At 37.2% G+C, this 16,902-nt stretch overlaps 2 protein-coding genes across 3 annotated transcripts; both read right to left on the reverse strand.

Moving 5' to 3' along the window:
- Window positions 1-1,243: 1,243 nt before the first annotated feature.
- LOC306864644 (phosphoribosyltransferase domain-containing protein 1-like) lies at window positions 1,244-11,878 on the reverse strand. The gene is made up of 9 exons (XM_079408780.1): window positions 11,804-11,878; window positions 11,534-11,640; window positions 11,084-11,267; window positions 8,828-8,893; window positions 5,986-6,003; window positions 5,041-5,123; window positions 4,827-4,873; window positions 4,609-4,685; window positions 1,244-1,705 (listed from the first exon to the last, which is right to left on the reverse strand). Exons 1-9 carry the CDS (start codon window positions 11,837-11,839, stop codon window positions 1,658-1,660), a joined length of 666 nt encoding a protein of 221 aa, XP_079264906.1. The 5' UTR covers window positions 11,840-11,878; the 3' UTR covers window positions 1,244-1,657.
- A 2,580-nt stretch (window positions 11,879-14,458) lies between these two features.
- Window positions 14,459-16,883, reverse strand: LOC306864643 (enkurin-like). 2 transcript variants are annotated; one of them, XM_079408779.1, is made up of 5 exons: window positions 16,681-16,883; window positions 16,249-16,394; window positions 15,832-16,064; window positions 15,550-15,696; window positions 14,459-15,038 (listed from the first exon to the last, which is right to left on the reverse strand). In XM_079408779.1, exons 1-5 carry the CDS (start codon window positions 16,758-16,760, stop codon window positions 14,865-14,867), a joined length of 780 nt encoding a protein of 259 aa, XP_079264905.1. In that variant the 5' UTR covers window positions 16,761-16,883; the 3' UTR covers window positions 14,459-14,864. The 2 variants fall into 2 exon arrangements, with proteins under 2 accessions (XP_079264905.1, XP_079264904.1); XM_079408778.1 differs by having other exon boundaries at window positions 14,460-15,038; window positions 16,231-16,394; window positions 16,681-16,858.
- Between the last annotated feature and the right edge of the window lie 19 nt (window positions 16,884-16,902).

Here is a 16,902-nt window from a genome sequence, read left to right on the forward strand (position 1 = left end):
ACCATTAAAACCATTAAATAATGGCTTCTTGTAGTGTGTTTTGGAACATATTCCATTAGGATTTAGTGGTTTTAACAAGCCAATTACCAGTAGAGATGAACAGGCACCATTACAGTTTCCATTAAAACCAACACAATTCCCATTACAACCAGTAAAACCATTACAAACTCCTGCTGCCATCTCTTACCCAGGTAAACAATACACATACACTCGACGATCCACCTGATCTAAAAGAAAGCATGATGTATCAGACCAGGCAACGTTCTTCCACTGCTTCATGTCCTAGTTCTGTCATTCACTTGCCCATTGTAGGTACTTTCACCAGTGACCGGCCTCCAGCTATGCAGCCAAATACATGGCAAACTGTGATGCACTGTGTGTTCTAACATCTTTCTAACATAGCCGGCAATACTATTCAGCAATTTAAGCTACAGTAGCTCTTCTGTGTAACCGGACCAGACAAGGTTGCCTTTGCTCCCCACATGCATAAGTGAGCCTCGGGGGCCCATGACCCTGACACCGGTTCAGTGATTGCACTACTTTTGATAAGTAACAGTAAGTACTGCATACTGGGAACAGCCCATGATGTTTTGGAGACGCTCTGACACAGTCATTCAGCCATCACTATTTGGTGCCTTGTCAAAGTCACTCAGATCTTTTCACTTGCAAAAGATCTTTTCGGGCTTTTCATTTTTTCCAGCTTCACATAAAATTCAAGAACTGACTGTTGCTGACAACTTTCTGCCAATAAAAACCCTTTGAAAGATATGATTGTAACGTTATAATCAGTGCAATTCACTTCACCTGTCAGTGGTTTTAATGTTGTGGATTATCAGTGTTATACAGTTGAGGTCAAAAGTTTAAGACCCCCTGCGTGTTTTTTTCTGCTAGAGCATCAGTGAGTGTTTGAACCTTTTATTTTCTCTTGTGTACTATATGTAAACGTATTTTCTGTTAAATATCTTATTCAGGTCAGTACTAAATAAAAAATAAAATGTATTTTGTATGATCCCTCTAATTCTGGTCAAATAATTAACATTTAGCAGATTCTGCAAGGGGAATGTAAACTTTTGACTTCAACTGTATGTAATGTCCTGTTTTTTTATATTAACATGTTTTAGACTTCAGTATACATGGAATGGACAGAAGGATATAAACCTTGTTTATACTTTACTAATAATCTGTATGTCTCCTCAACAGATTAAATATATCTGCTACACCATGATGTCTGTAACAAAAGGCACTGACGAAATCACTGACATTTTATTTACAAGGAACTCTTGCAATATCAGACATTTTTAAAAACAATGAAGAGAAAAAAAAAAAAAGAGTTGTCCTCACCAAACCAGCCTTTTGTATGCTTTAAAAATATGAAATGTCTTCAGTGGCATGGTCTGTCAAACAAATATCTTCTAAAAAGGACAAAAATGAACAGCATGGCACACAGTAAGTCTGTTTTCCGCATCATATCATGTTAGTATTGTGATGTGACTTTACCCTATTCATGCAAAATATATTATATAATCAAACATAACTCAGCATGTCAGTTACAGATATCAGATCTCTGATTTGAGAACACAGTAATCTTGAGTCAAAACGAGTTTTTCATCCATTATGGTAATATAACTGTCCATTTGCTTTTGAAAGAGGAGTTTTGTCACACTTTATATTTCTGTTTCCCCGTCTTGCTGATGACGCAGATGTGCTGTGAAGGGGAAGAAATACGTGAGTCAAGCAATAAATAAAGCAGAAAATGAAACTGTAGAAATAACGCAGCAAAATGTTTGCTTCTGCTTGTCTGCAGTGTGACAGAATGTTTTCTATCACATTTACAGCTGCAGGAGGGGCTTGCACACATGATGTGTGAGGCTGATTAGAGTTTTCTAGGAAAGATGAATGCTGTGCTGCATGCCATATTTTTCATTTGGATGTTCACCAAGTCCCGCTCAACACTCAGTGATGACATTCAAGCAGGTTTAGATGACTATGAGGTTCATGTCTTATATAATGTTGTATGATAAGCTTTGAGGTCGGTAGGCCTTTTTATGCAGCTTTAAACTTGTTCCTTTTTTTACTGGCTATAATTTCAGGTTTTTGGTTGTGCTGTGTTTTGATGTATTTGAAACAAATTAAGTAAATGTTGTTAAGTTGGGCTATTCCAAGGGGTTAAAAGTTTAGCCCTGTTGGTAAATGCCATAACTACATAATTTGAACCAATTTTACGATATTGTACAAATTCATATGATCTGATCGTATTGAAATGAAATTGTACAAAGGAGTGTCTATTTACACTATTTACCTTGCTGGCAGAGGCTATTTACACTAACTCTGCCCACCAACACGTGGTTGGGCTGAACAACATCACAAAAGAGGCCTGCTGAAGAACAGTTCCAGTGGTAGGTGGTAAATCACGTAGCAGTGACTTTTTGACACGATCAACCTGAGTTCAAATCTGCCTTTTGCTATACTCCTTCTTCTCCCTTTTCACGTCACGTCAGACTGGAAAGTCATTTATTTTCAATAAAATGAAGGAAGAAAAAGTGCCTCACGGGTGTTTATTGGTTAGGGCTAGGGGTGAAGAGACAATAAAAATTTAATAATTTTATTTAAAAGAATTATTTACATTCAATACATTGTTATTGAATACTGTTTTATAATGTACTACAATATTGAGGTGCAAATATCTGCCAGTTGCACTAAGTAGTATAAATAGCATTTATACAATATTATTGCAAATAAAATGCAATTTTTAAATAGTGTAAATTGAGACTATCACTATTTGCACATCTATCACCGCTGCATTTTTACAGAAAAAAGAAAAAAAAAAGTAAGCATCAAGTTCCATGCCTTAACCTATAGGGTAAGCTGGTGATGCAAAAAAGTATGAAATAAATTATACTAATTCATACAAATTAGCCATCAATTTGCAAAACAGCTAAATAGTTACCAATTGCTAAGGGAGTATGTTGCATTTTCCTGTGGCTCCAGAAATAAGTATCATGTTATACCGGTTTAAAGGTCTGTACAAACCAAGAATAATTATAATGATAAACATAACAATAATTATGTTAGCGTCCACACCCATGCACAATATTGTATAATCATTCTAATATGCTCAAATAAGCGTGCACTGCCGTTTTGTCTCCTGCTGCTTTAAGTTCTAACACGTTTTAAAGTCGTGTAGATTCTGATTGCTGTCAATGTTTTATCGTTTATCAGCTGGAAAAAAATCATTTTGAAAATTATTCAAATGATACCATTCCTGTGTTGATATCATTATAGCTGTGATGTGGACTTCCCTATCCTCATAGAATTGGAACAATAATTAAAACTTTATAGTTGTTATTTTACTTTAATAGTTGTTGTTAAAGCTATTGTCCTTGGTAAAAATGGGTCTTGAGACTTTTATTTTGAAATATATTTATGTTCCATTGTTTCTGTTCTCTCCTGTGTTTGAGTTTGTTTCCATAGTTGCTATTTAGTTTTCATGTTTCTGATTATGTTCACCTGTGTCTTGTTTAGCTCCTCTGTAAATATCTAGCCTTGCGGTTCTCCTCAGTTTTCTGATTATTGTTAGTGATGGGAGGATCAAAGCTTTTCGAAGCATTGAATCAGTTGAACCAATTGCTTCGAACAATGATTAGATGTTTCGAAGCACTTGAAACAGCACATGCTGGCAACACCCGCTGGTGAAAACGTTGTAAAAGCATCAAGAACTTAGACCAAACTTACAAAACAAATGGAAATGTTTTTTTTTAGAAATACCATTTTTAAAAATAAATAATAAACACTTAAATATTAAATATTAGTGCTTGTGTCATGTGTTTTATTTAAGTATAATCAAATCCTTAACACACAACGAACTAAATTAATTATTTAAGTGTTTTCATTAGAGCTATCTATAAAAACCAGCAGACAAGAGTAGTGTTATCAGTCAGGAGGTGGTTTTAATTCTATCATAATTTTTAAATATGATGTGATATGTAGGTGATATGTATACATTTTTTAAACTATATAGCCATCTGTGTTAAAGGGCAGTTATCTTTTGTTTAACCCACAACATCTGGCCCTGAATTATTTATTTTTATAGTAAAACATTTTCATGATTAACTGAGCAATCAGAAGTGGTTCATGGGTTCACATTGAGATCAACACCCCCTAGTGGTGAACCATCTGAGTTTCGAAATGTTTCAAAAAAGTGTGACGTAACAAAGCTTCGTTTGGTAAAATCACGTGACCTGGCCTGTGTGATACGTGCTCCAAAACACTGATTTGAAACAAAAGATTTGCAAATGTTTCGAAGCTTCGTGAAGCAGTGTTTCGAACGCGCTCATCACTAGTAATTGTCTTAGTTTTGATAAAGCTGTTTTGGTTGCTTTTTTCATCTTGGATTATCTTCTTGATTTAAATAAAATACTGCTGTCTATAAATCTTCTTTTCAGATAATACCTTTCTGGATCAAACAATTGGGTACTACCATGATACCATGTCCAAAAAACAACAACTGAACTCTTTGGTACATTTTTGTAGGGTTTCAAAATCAAAGTATCTCGTCATTTTGTTTCTAAAATGTCATAGAGTTAACAAAAAACATAGACATGAACTTACATTGAGGTCTCTGAAGTACTCGTTGTAGTCCAGAGCGTAACCCACCACAAAACGGTTAGGAATGACAAATCCAACATCTGCAGAAAAACATAAATAACCAGATCACACTTATCGCAGTCATGTTCACATAATCTCTCTATCCCCTTTGTGATATTGTGATTCATTACAGCCCATTTCTGCAGGCCAGAAGTAGTGTTTGAGCACCCTTGATCACTCACAGTCTGGGAGCTCCGCCGCCCCGTGAGGAACCCTCTTCACCAGCAGCCTGAGTGAGGAGACACAGGAACACATTAATATAGCTAACGAAACCCCCTTAACCTCCATTAGATCTCATTCAGAATGATGAAAATGTCACAATCTGCCTCTCTAGAGTCGTTCTCAGGCTATGCATCCTCTTGCAGTGTTTTAAAGTAATTCCCCCTCTGATCTCACCCTGCAACTTTAACTATTTTGGGCTGGAAAGTCTCCACATGCTGTAGAAGGGCTCTCATGGTCTTTCCTGTGTCCACTATTGCCTGTTAGGAAATGAATACATATACGATTACACTGGAATGGATATATGGTGATACATGAGACAAAAGCTCTGTTCTAATAAGCTGGCTATTTGAATTCTGTCTTCCTGTGGAGTTCTGCAGGTGCAGATTCCATGTGGGTTTGCTCATAAGTGACTACTTGTACTCCACATAAAGAGTAATTTTGCAAGCCATAAAAATATCATTCTTCACATGAAGCACAGAAGAAAAACCCAAAATTTACCTCAAAAGAGTTTGACGTTTTGAAGCTAACAATGCATGCATTCTGACAGCTTCATGTCTACAGTGCAGCTATAATATGATGCTTTTTATAACAAAGCTAATTTTTCAGAGTAAGAGAAAATGAGTGTTTAACTTACAAATGAACCACACAGTAAATAAAAGAAGAATGGAAATTGGCACACAACTCATAGTGAGACTTTATAACAATTAACAAAACAGACCCAGGTTACGGAAAAAAGATCAACAGCACTGTTTGCATTTAATGCAACAGCTCATGTGATAGCGTGATCTACACGGGTGATTTCAAACTGGAAAATGTCTGATATGAAATCAGATCTGAAAGGAAAATACCTTTCTACTCTATTGTTTTTCAGACACAACCCAGACTACCCTGCACATGTGCAGTAGGAATTATTCATAACAACCTCTGTTTGCTTCCCTCTTGTGCTTTTATTTCAGCTGGCTTATCATGTGCATTTTTATGATTGTTTTCTGTTTTTTTTTCCACCTTAAATATAATTACAATTCATCCGTGTTGTAATAACATTTAATGAACGTATCTGCATACTTTTTAAACATGCAATAAACACACACACACACATACACATACACACAATCTTACCTCCACAATCAAGACATTCTGTATGGCATGTGGAGAGAAGAGAGAGAGAATGTGTCAGAATTTAAAGAATGCAAAACATTTTAAATAACATCCGAAAACGAATCCGGATATCATCATCAGAAAAAAATGACATAGACTTGAGTTACATACAATTATTAATATAATGCCACATTAACAGTTTAATTTAGACTTGTTTTGGGTCATAATACATATTTTAACCCCTTTTTCATTTCATAAGAACTTCATAGGTCATGTATTTTCTTGTACACCTACTGTATCTGGTATAAATACATTTTGGACAAGCTGTAGAAATGTGACACTAAGGTCTCTAAGGAACCAAGCATCAATCACACACATTAGATTAGATAATACATCACACTGCTGTCATGATGATACACAGACTATTGATTGCTGCTTATAGAAATAATCAATATGGCTCCATATCATACACATAGGCAGATTTGTAATAATTAAGCAATTTATAATTTTTTTTTTTATTATTTCAACAGTTTTGACAGTCCATAATGACATGATTGTGCTACAATACGTGTTCTGCACAGGATATACTGTAACTAATCTGGAACAGAAACCCATACTCGTAATTCGTGCTCTGCATTTAACTCATCCAACGTGCGCGCGCACACACACACACACACACACACAGTTGGGGGTTCGGTGCCTTGCTCAAGGGCACCTCAGTCGTGGTATTGAGGGTGGAGAGAGCGCTGGACATTCACTCCCCCCACCTACAATCACTCCTGGCCCGAGACTCGAACCCGCTACCTTTGGATTACGAGTTCGACTCTCTAACCATTAGGCCACGACTTCCCCTGGCAAATATTGTCCACTTCAGATTATTATCTCTTTGTAGTATTATTGTGAAATATCATTACAATTTAACATTTATGTATATTGTAAATATAATAAATTTATTCCTGTGATCATTACTCCAGAATCTTCAGTGTCACATGATCCATCAGAAATCATTCTAATATGCTGATTTACTGCTAATGAAACACTTATTATTATCAATGTTCAAAACAGCTGTGGTGCTTAATGTTGTTATGGAAACTTTGATACTTTTCTAGTCCTGGTAGTTCAGAAATGTATCAGCTTTACAAGGTCTCAGAACTCTTCTGAAGGGACACAATGATTGTTGTTGAAAAAATCATCCTTAGAAGCTGTATGCACTTTTTCAGTAAACACACTAACCCATTTAACAGTCTGCTGTTAGAACAACCCCTGATCCAAGATCCATACAGATACACAATCAATTCATCAGACCCCCTGATACAGTGTAATCATGAAAATCACACGCAAAATGCTACAGGGGAAAGTATTACACAACTAGTTTGAATTTTCTAGGTGTTGTGTTGTGTGTGTGTGTGTGTGTGTGTGCATGTTTATGTGGTTTATGAGGACACAAATTTGTATAATGACATGGGTATGACAGAGGTATTACAATATGAAGGTGGTTTATGAGGACACTGCCTATGTCCCCGTAATTCAAAAGGCTTAAAAAACATACTAAATTGTGTTTTTTTGAAAATCTAAAAATGCACAAAGTCTCCTGTGAGGGCTAAGTTTAGGTGTAGGGTTGGTGTAGGGCAATAGCACACACAGTTTGTTCAGTATAAAAACCATTACGCCTATGGAGAGTCCCCATAAACCAACATGTGTGTGTGTGTGTGTGTGTGTGTGTTTGTTCTGGAATTTTATACACATGACTTGTTGGACCAGATTAAGGCTGGCTTCACGCTTTGTACTAAGAGCGAGTGTACTATTAAAACTAAATTTAATTTCTTTGCATTTACAGAGCATTCTGCATTGCATTCTCTGCAGAAGTGGTTCATTTGGACCCCAAGTCTGGAGCCCGAGTATGTGCAGTAGTGATTGATTTGGAGCCAGTGTCTGTGCAGTAGTGGTTCATTTGGAGCCAGAGTCTGCACTATAGTTGTTCATTTGGAGCCAGAGTCTGCGCTGTAGTGGTTCATTTGGAGCCAGAGTCTGTTCAGCAGTGGTTCATGTGGAGCCCGAGTCTGCACTATAGTGGTTCATTTGGAGCCCAAAAAGGTGCAGTAGTGATTCATTTGGAGCCATGGTCTATGCAGTAGTGGTTCATTTGGGGCCCAAAAATGTGCAGTAGTGATTCATTTGGAGCCATGGTCTATGCAGTAGTGGTTCATTTGGGGCCCAAAAATGTGCAGTAGTGATTCATTTGAAGCCAGAGTCTATGCAGTAGTGGTTCATTTGGAGCCAGAGTTTGTACAGTAGTGATTCATTTGGAGCCAGAGTATGTGCAGTAGTGATTCACTGGAGCCCAAGTCTGCACTGCAGTGATTCATTTGGACCCAGAGTCTGTTCAGTAGTTGTTCATTTGGAGCCAGAGTCTATGCAGTAGTGGTTAATTTGGACCCAGAATCTGTTCAGTAGTTGTTCATTTGGAGCCCAAGTATGTGCAGTAGTGATTCATTTGGAGCCAGAGTCTGTTTAATAGTGATTCATTTGGAGCCAGAGTCTGTACAGTAGTGTTAATGAGGTCCAGCCGCTGTATCAAAGTTCCTCCCAAACTCCTGCAGATCCAATCGCAAGTTCACAATCGTCACCAATCAACGAAGCAACGTCCATGCTCTCCCGGTCAACCACCACTAGAGGTCACCCGTTCACCACATTGACTTCACTCACAACACACTGGACTCCATTTCCCACAATCCATTGCACTGACGACACGCACACCTGTTCACTATCTCGCCCACACCTGATCACAATTTCACAATCACCATCACTCATTATTTAAGTCTGCCGAGGCTTTTTTTATTCCAAAAAAAAAAAAATGTATTACCTTCTCTTTCAGCATGGAGAGGTCATCTGGTCCAATAATGTGCATATCTTCAGTGGACTGGTCATTCTGTAAAACAAACAGTGAGGAAAACACAAAGATGGACGTTAAAAGGCCCCTGCTGTGGCCCTGTCAGGCAGCACATATGATCTTACAGTCTCTACAGACATGAGCACCGTGGACACAATCGACTACTGTACGCCTGACAGAAGCTGCTTTTGTCTGATGAGACAATTGGGTTGTGTCCTCTGCTCAGGGTCAAGTTGATCTTCTGTGAAGGGGTGAAGTGGCTCTTCTGTGCTTGAGATTAACGTTCTGGGTCAGTTGTGTTCAGACAGGAAGTGGAGCCACTGGCTGATGATCTTGAGGCTCCTCAGGGGCCCATGAGTAAAACACCCAACTTTGAAGACCCACCCATCCATGACAGAACAATTTGACCTTTACTGTATCCTCAGAGTGGATTCTCTTTTTTGTGTATTTCAGTTGTAGACGCATCTACAAGTCTACAATCTACGCATCTACGCATCTATCAAGTCGTGGCCTAATGGTTAGAGAGCCGGACTCGTAATCGAAAGGTTGCGGGTTCGAGTCCCCGGCCGGCAGGGATTGTAGGTGGGGGGAGTGAATGTCCAGCGCTCTCTCCACCCTCAATACCACGACTGAGGTGCCCTTGAGCAAGGCACCGAACCCCTAACTGCTCCCCAGGCGCCGCAGCATAAATGGCTGCCCACTGCTCCGGGTGTGTGTTCACGGTGTGTGTGTGTGTGTGTGTGTGTGTGTGTTCACTACTCACTGCTGTGTGTGTGTGCACTTGGATGGGTTAAACGCAGAGCACCATTTCGAGTATGGGTCACCATACTTGACAATACGTCACGACTTTATAAGTTGATGATATGTACTAAAAGACAAGTTTGATAACTTGGGTGCTGTTATTTGGATTTAAAGACACACACACACACACACACACAAAAGGGCATGTCTTTGGACTAAATTGTGCAAACAGCGCCATCGGCTGGCTAATCAGTCAGTTAGCTGATGACGTATTTAAAAGAATCAGTTCTTAAATAATTGATATAAAAGGGTTTGTAAATGTGAGAACATTGGGAGCAGAAAGTGTGAGGTGAGTGAAATCAGTGCGAAAAAAAAAACATTTCATATTAATAAGCTAACAGAAACATGTTGATAAAACAGTAGCATTTAACTATAATACGGTACGTACTACAAAATGAATCTGACTCAAGGGTGAGTCAGTCATTTTGAACCAATTCATCAAAGGGATCTATTTATAAGGTCCCAGATTAAAGCATTTATTAATATTGTTAATTATTTTCTGTTTTTGCCTTTTATATTTGCGTGCAGTGCTTTTTTCATTCTGATTTTACTGTTAAAGTTTTACTAATTTTGTTGTGTATTTTAGTCATTTTTATTAGTTTTCATTGTTTTTAAATGTTTTTATTCATTTGTACTTTAGTTTCAGTTTTAGTTATTTTAGTGGGCTACATCATATTAAATTGCATGACAATTAGACAATAGGCTACTGTATCTGAAACGTAATATATATATATATATATATTTTTTTTTTTTTTTTGTTCTATTATATGGGGTACAGAGCAATCCTTCATTCTCTGAAAATTTCTCACAGCATCATTTTTATATTTATTTTGTTAATCCAATTATGTGTGAAATATTTTGGCAGTTTGATCAAATAATGAATCAAAAAGACAGTGCTACCTTGTCTGATGTTGATATACTGACTTATTCCTCACACACTGTAAGGAATGAACGAATGAATCAAGAATTCATCCAAGCTCTATAGGCCTACCGCAGATTTTGGCAAATGTAGTAATGTAGCCTATATCATCCAGGTATTTTGGGCATTTTTATTTGGGCAATGTCCATACTTTGCACAATATACGCATACACCAGAAATAATACAGTAGCATAGAAATATGCTCTTAGCACATGCACATACTTTTCTGAATAACATCCACACAGCTATAGAGTGCCATCTGCTGATCACAGACAACGATGACCACTTTAACTCTGAGCATTTACAAAATGTTAGTTTGCAGTGTATTATTATTATTATTTTCTAGTTTGGTCATTTCTGGGATTAAAACAAGTTCATTTAAGGGGTGTGTTTTTATCTGAACACTTTTAGTACTGATGTGTTGTAGATATACAATAAGAAACATGACTCTTTGCAATGAAACTGAAATAGTTTTGGCTATTAAGCTTCTGATTTCTGTGTTTCCTCACCAGATAGCTCTTGAAGCGGATGAACTCTACTCTGGTGGTCAGTCTTCTGTTGGCGCTGCGGCTCTGAGCTTTAACCGACTCCACCAGGTCAGAACAGAATTTGTATCCTCCCTTCAGAACACACAGAACCATTAGATCATGATGTCCGATGTCTTCAAGGATGTCTCTGGCCAGACACTCAATCCTACAAATCACATTAGGACACAAACTGTGTATGTGTGTGTGAGGAGGTCATGTGATTTCATAAATTAGATTTAAGGGTCACATGAATAATAGGGTGAGTTGTAAATCAACCCAAATGTCTTTGGAATGTGATTGTGAAAGCACAAGACTAAACAACGATTCCAATGAATAGTTCAGAATATAAACTTTATATAGCTTTTTTTCAGTTTAAAAGAAAGCACAAATATTTAATGCCATTTAGCAATATTGTTTATGGTTTTCACCTACCTGTTCATAATGACTCCATGAGGGATGTACACACACTCCAGATCACCCCGGTAATGCTCAGGATAACTAAACAGCTCTAAACTGTAACCTGCCCAGCTGTCTTTAATCTAAACCAACAGCCAAAGACAGAATAAAAAATGACACAGTTCATAGGGTTTAGTGTAAGTAAGGTCAAATTGCAAAAAGAAAATCACTAAGCAAGGATGCAAAATTAACAAACTGTTAGTTGCAATACTAACAAACAAAATCCAACATGTTAGGCATATTTACCACAACGCCTGGTTCTTTTCTCTGGTCAGCTGCCATGTCAGTGCTCGTATGTGTGAGAGTGAATTAAACTGTGATACTTACTGAGAGAGGACCAGACGTTTGTACACCCACCCATTATACATGAATAAACAGAGTGGGAGGTGTTTAGAATGTTTTCATTATCCAAATACTTTCCTTCTTGACAGACATAGGCAAAGTTTTGTTAAAAATATTTTTATGATTTTAGAAATCACATTAGAAGTTTAACTGAAGTCATGCTGCCCATTACTGGAGAACAGATACTTCAGCAACAAAATCTCATTCATGATAGACTCGCTTATTGTTCTGAAGTTTCTGAAATACTCAAGATACAGTAATCTAACGATGTTTGTCATTAGAGGTCAGCAAGAAGACTGGCAGACAAAAATCAATTTGGAGTCAACAGCAGTTCAGAGCATGAAAAGACAATGCAGAAAAGCTGAGCGGATGTGGCGGAAGACGAAACTCGAAATTCACAATAGCATCTATAAAGACAGCCTTCATGCTTTCAATGTGGAACTAGCCACAGCTAGACAGACTTTCTTTTCAAACCTTATAAACAGTAACTTAAACAACACTCGCACTCTTTTTGCGACTGTTGAGAGACTGACAAACCTCCCAAGTCAGATTCCCAGTGAAATGCTCTCCGACAGCAAATGCAATTAGTTTGCTTCCTTCTTTTCTGAGAAGATCAATAATATCAGAAAGGAGATTGGCACATCCTCACGTTATGCAGAGGTCACACAGATTCAACCGCAATTTCAAAAATAAGTGACTGTGTGCTTTTAAAAAAATTGATAACAAAATTTTGGAAGAAATAGTACAGCACCTTAAATCTTCAACCTGCTATCTTGACACACTTCCCACATCCTTTTTCAAAAATGTGCTTAACTGTTTGGAAGCTGATCTCTTAGAAGTGGTGAACACTTCACTTCTTTCTGGGACTTTTCCAAACTCCCTTAAAACTGCAGTTGTTAAGCCCTTTCTGAAAAAGCGCAATCTTGATAACACCATGTTGAGCAACTATAGACCCATATCAAATCTTCCTTTCATAGGTAAGATTATTGAAAAGGTAGTTTTTAATCAGCTGAACAACTACTTAAACTCAAATGGATATCTGGACAATTTTCAATCTGGTTTCCGAGCACATCACAGCACAGAGACAGCACTCATTAAGATAATAAATGATATTCACTTCAATTCTGATTCTGGCAAAATATCAGTGCTGGTACTACTAGATCTTAGTGCTGCGTTTGACACTGTCGATCATAACATACTTCTAGAGAGACTGGAAAACTGGGTCGGGCTTTCTGGGATGGCAATCAAATGGTTCAGGTCATACTTAGAAGGGAGAGGTTATTATGTGAGTATAGGAGAGCATAAGTCTAAGTGGACGGCCATGACATGTGGAGTCCCACAAGGCTCAATTCTTGCACCGCTCTTGTTTAGCCTGTATATGCTCCCACTAAGTCAGATAATGAGGAAGAACCAAATTGCCTATCACAGCTATGCTGATGATACCCAGATTTACCTAGCCTTATCTCCAAATGACTACAGCCCCATTGACTCCCTCTGCCAATGCATTGATGAAATTAACAGTTGGATGTGCCAGAACTTTCTTCAGTTAAACAAGGAGAAAACTGAAGTCATTGCATTTGGAAACAAAGATGAGTCAAAAATCTTGGGGTGATTCTGGAGACAGACCTTAGTTTTAGTAGTCATGTTAAAGCAGTAACTAAATCAGCATACTATAATCTCAAAAACATTGCAAGAATTAGATGTTTTGTTTCCAGTCAAGACTTGGAGAAACTTGTTCATGCCTTTATCACCAGCAGGGTGGATTATTGTAATGGTCTCCTCACCGACCTTCCCAAGAAGACCATTAGACAACTGCAGCTCATCCAGAACACTGCTGCCAGGATTCTGACCAGAAAATCTGAGCATATCACACCAGTCCTCAGGTCCTTACACTGGCTTCCAGTTACATTTAGGATTGATTTTAAAGTACTTTTACTTGTTTATAAGTCACTCAATGGCCCAGGACCTAAATATATTGCTGATATGCTCACTGAATATACTGTAAACCGAACAGACCACTCAGATCATTAGGATCGAGTCAGTTAGAAATACCAAGGGTTCACACAAAACAAGGGGAGTCCGCTTTTAGCTATTATGCTGCCCACAGTTGGAACCAGCTTCCAGAAGAGATCAGATGTGCTAAAACATTAGCCACATTTAAATCAAGACTCAAAACTCATCTGTTTAGCTGTGCATTTGTTGAATTAGCACTGTGCTATATGTCCGAACTGACTGCAATGAATTTGAAGTATAATCATTTTCTTTAAATTTATTTTAAATCAATTTCTATATCATTTGAAAATTCCTTGTTTTTATTATTTTTATTTCCATGTTTTTATTGATTTTTAATGTCTATTTCACTTTCTTTTATGTAAAGCACTTTGAATTACCACTGTGTATGAAATGTGCTATATAAATAAACTTGCCTTGCCTCTGTCTTGACAAGGGTATGACATTACATTGTAATAAAATGACTAGTAATCAACACCAATACCTATTTCCTGATAAGCACAATATTCAAAAAGAGAGAAAAAAAAAGTAGGTTCAACAAACAATTTTACACTTCTGATCAAAACTTTGTAAGATTTTATTTATTAATTCATTCATTTATGATCAATGGTGCAATATGCATTGGTGATAAATGTTCTAATGAAACGTTAAGACATTATTTTTTTGAATAATATTCACTGCTGAATCATGAACAAGACCAGAAACATACAGTATTGCGAAAATAAATGTGGTTCATTTTGATTTCATGTTGAGTTTAAATGGATGAAATCGCTCAGAGACTAGTTGATCTAAAGCGATCTTTATTGCACTCAGACGTATTGTAAAGCTCTTCCGAATCCTTTCAAAATATTTCTGAACTACCATAAGAGAGGACAAGCAAAGGCACTGGCAGTTTTGCCTGTTTCAAATGTTGCTCTTGGAGATTGGTTGAATTCAGGGTGACTAGCTAACATGCTCAGTTATTAGCAATATAGATGGTTTTGTGTCGCTCAATCAGCTCAATATCTTTCTCCAGCTGCTTCATTTCCTGCTCCAGACGCTCCTTCCTGTATTTTTTTGGAGCTGTGTCTGTGACAACAGAGAGGCCCTGGTACTGGTGATGAAGCTCGTCCCAGTTCTTCTTCAGAGCCTGCCAAAATCAAGCCATCAGACATTTCTTGTAATATAAAAAAAGTATTATATAATTCTCATACACTACCATTCAAAAGTTTGAGGTCAAGTAAGATTATTATTATTATTTTTTGTATTTTAATTCAGCAAGAATGCATTAAATTGTTCAAAATGGATGTAAAGACATTTCTCATGTTACAAAATAATATTTTCTTTCTTTTTATTCTTATAATGCTACTTTCTATTTTGATATAAATTAGAAATTGGCTAGCAACTTCTGAGTGAAAAAGTTTTATTTAGTGTATACAAGCTCCTTTATACAATCATTTACTTTTTTTTTCAATCCTAATTTTTAAAAAAGGTCATGCTCATTTATTTACATTTATTCATATAACATCATTCATTTATCTAAAGGAACAACTACAAAGACAAGCAATTTCGCGTCAGGAGATTAATGCTGCAAGATCTGCAATAACAAGCTCTAGAGAACACAGATTCTAAACAATTAGAAATAGTTTGCATTTGATTACCTGCAGGATATTGTGGCGCTCTTCACCTGAAAGCTGTTTCATGGCCCCTTCTCTCATTCGCTCCTTGACATAGTCGTCATATTCTTCTTGTGCTTTCTTCACTTCCTCTCTGCGCTGGAGCAGGTACTCTGGAGTTTGGCCAAAGTCCTGAAAACATGCATAAAAAAACAGGCCTGAGGCTTTTCTTACTATTTTTGCTCTATTCAGTATGTACCTTGAACATATGCATGCAATACAAGAGCATCTGAAACATGAAGCTCAACATCCCATCTCTCCTCTCACCTTCTTCTTTATGTATTTGGGGACGAGACCAGAGTTCTCCAACAGTTGTTTGTCTCCCTTCTTGGTGTAAGCATACACAGGCTGCGGTTTCTTCGGGACTGTCATGATGTTCTCCACAGCGTTGGTCTTAATAAAGTCCTTGTTGCTGTGGAGACCCATGAGCGGCTTGTCTGTTCTGGCAGGTATTGGTGGTTTACTATGTAGCTCCTCATCTTCATATTTAAATGGTTTCTCTGAAAATAAATCATCCAAGCAAAATTAGGATAAGTACAGCAAATAGCTTTAGTGATCTAAACACCTCTGCTCATGATATTGGCATGCATGATTGCAATGAAAAGATATTTATTTGTATTTAAAAAGGTCGATATTATATATTAATTCTCAGAATGTTTCAAACACCAAATGCAGGACATGTACTCTCAGGGAGTTTGGGCTCCTTGGAGCGCTTCAGTAGATATTTCTGTGGCGACGGCACATCCACTTTTGCTGGTCCCATAGTTTTACTGGGGGCTTGGTTCACCTCTTTCTCCAGCTTCACCTGCTCTCTGAACTTTGACATGTACCTGGAAATTAATATAATATCATATCATATAATATAAATATCCACTTTATGGGAATTAAAGCAAGTTGAATGCATTCTGGTACAAATACTTCACAATATAAACATATCAAATTTAATTCAATTTTTACATTATGCTAATGAGAACTGTGGAATTGCAAAAATCGTGTTTTATCACGTTTCAAACGGAGAAAAAAGAGTTACAATGAAAAAAAGTAAAATTATAACGTTATATATATTCTAAAATATCATATAAAATATAGTAAAAGAGAAAGATGATGATACTGTACCTGGGTGCTTTCATGGCTTTCTCTTCCTCTCTGGGGATAAGGTTATAGATGCTCTCTTGAGGATAGATTGTGCTTCTCATGATGCCTGATAGAGACACAAATGACAGGAAAACAAGAGAAAACGTCCCGCTGATTGCAGACAGTAGTGCTTTTAATGTAATGGTGTTGTTGAACAACTGTCTCTATGGCAACCACTACCAAGCAACATTAAACACTTTTCCT

Source organism: Barbus barbus (assembly GCF_936440315.1).
Source record: "Barbus barbus genome assembly, chromosome: 46".
Taxonomy (NCBI): domain Eukaryota; kingdom Metazoa; phylum Chordata; class Actinopteri; order Cypriniformes; family Cyprinidae; genus Barbus; species Barbus barbus.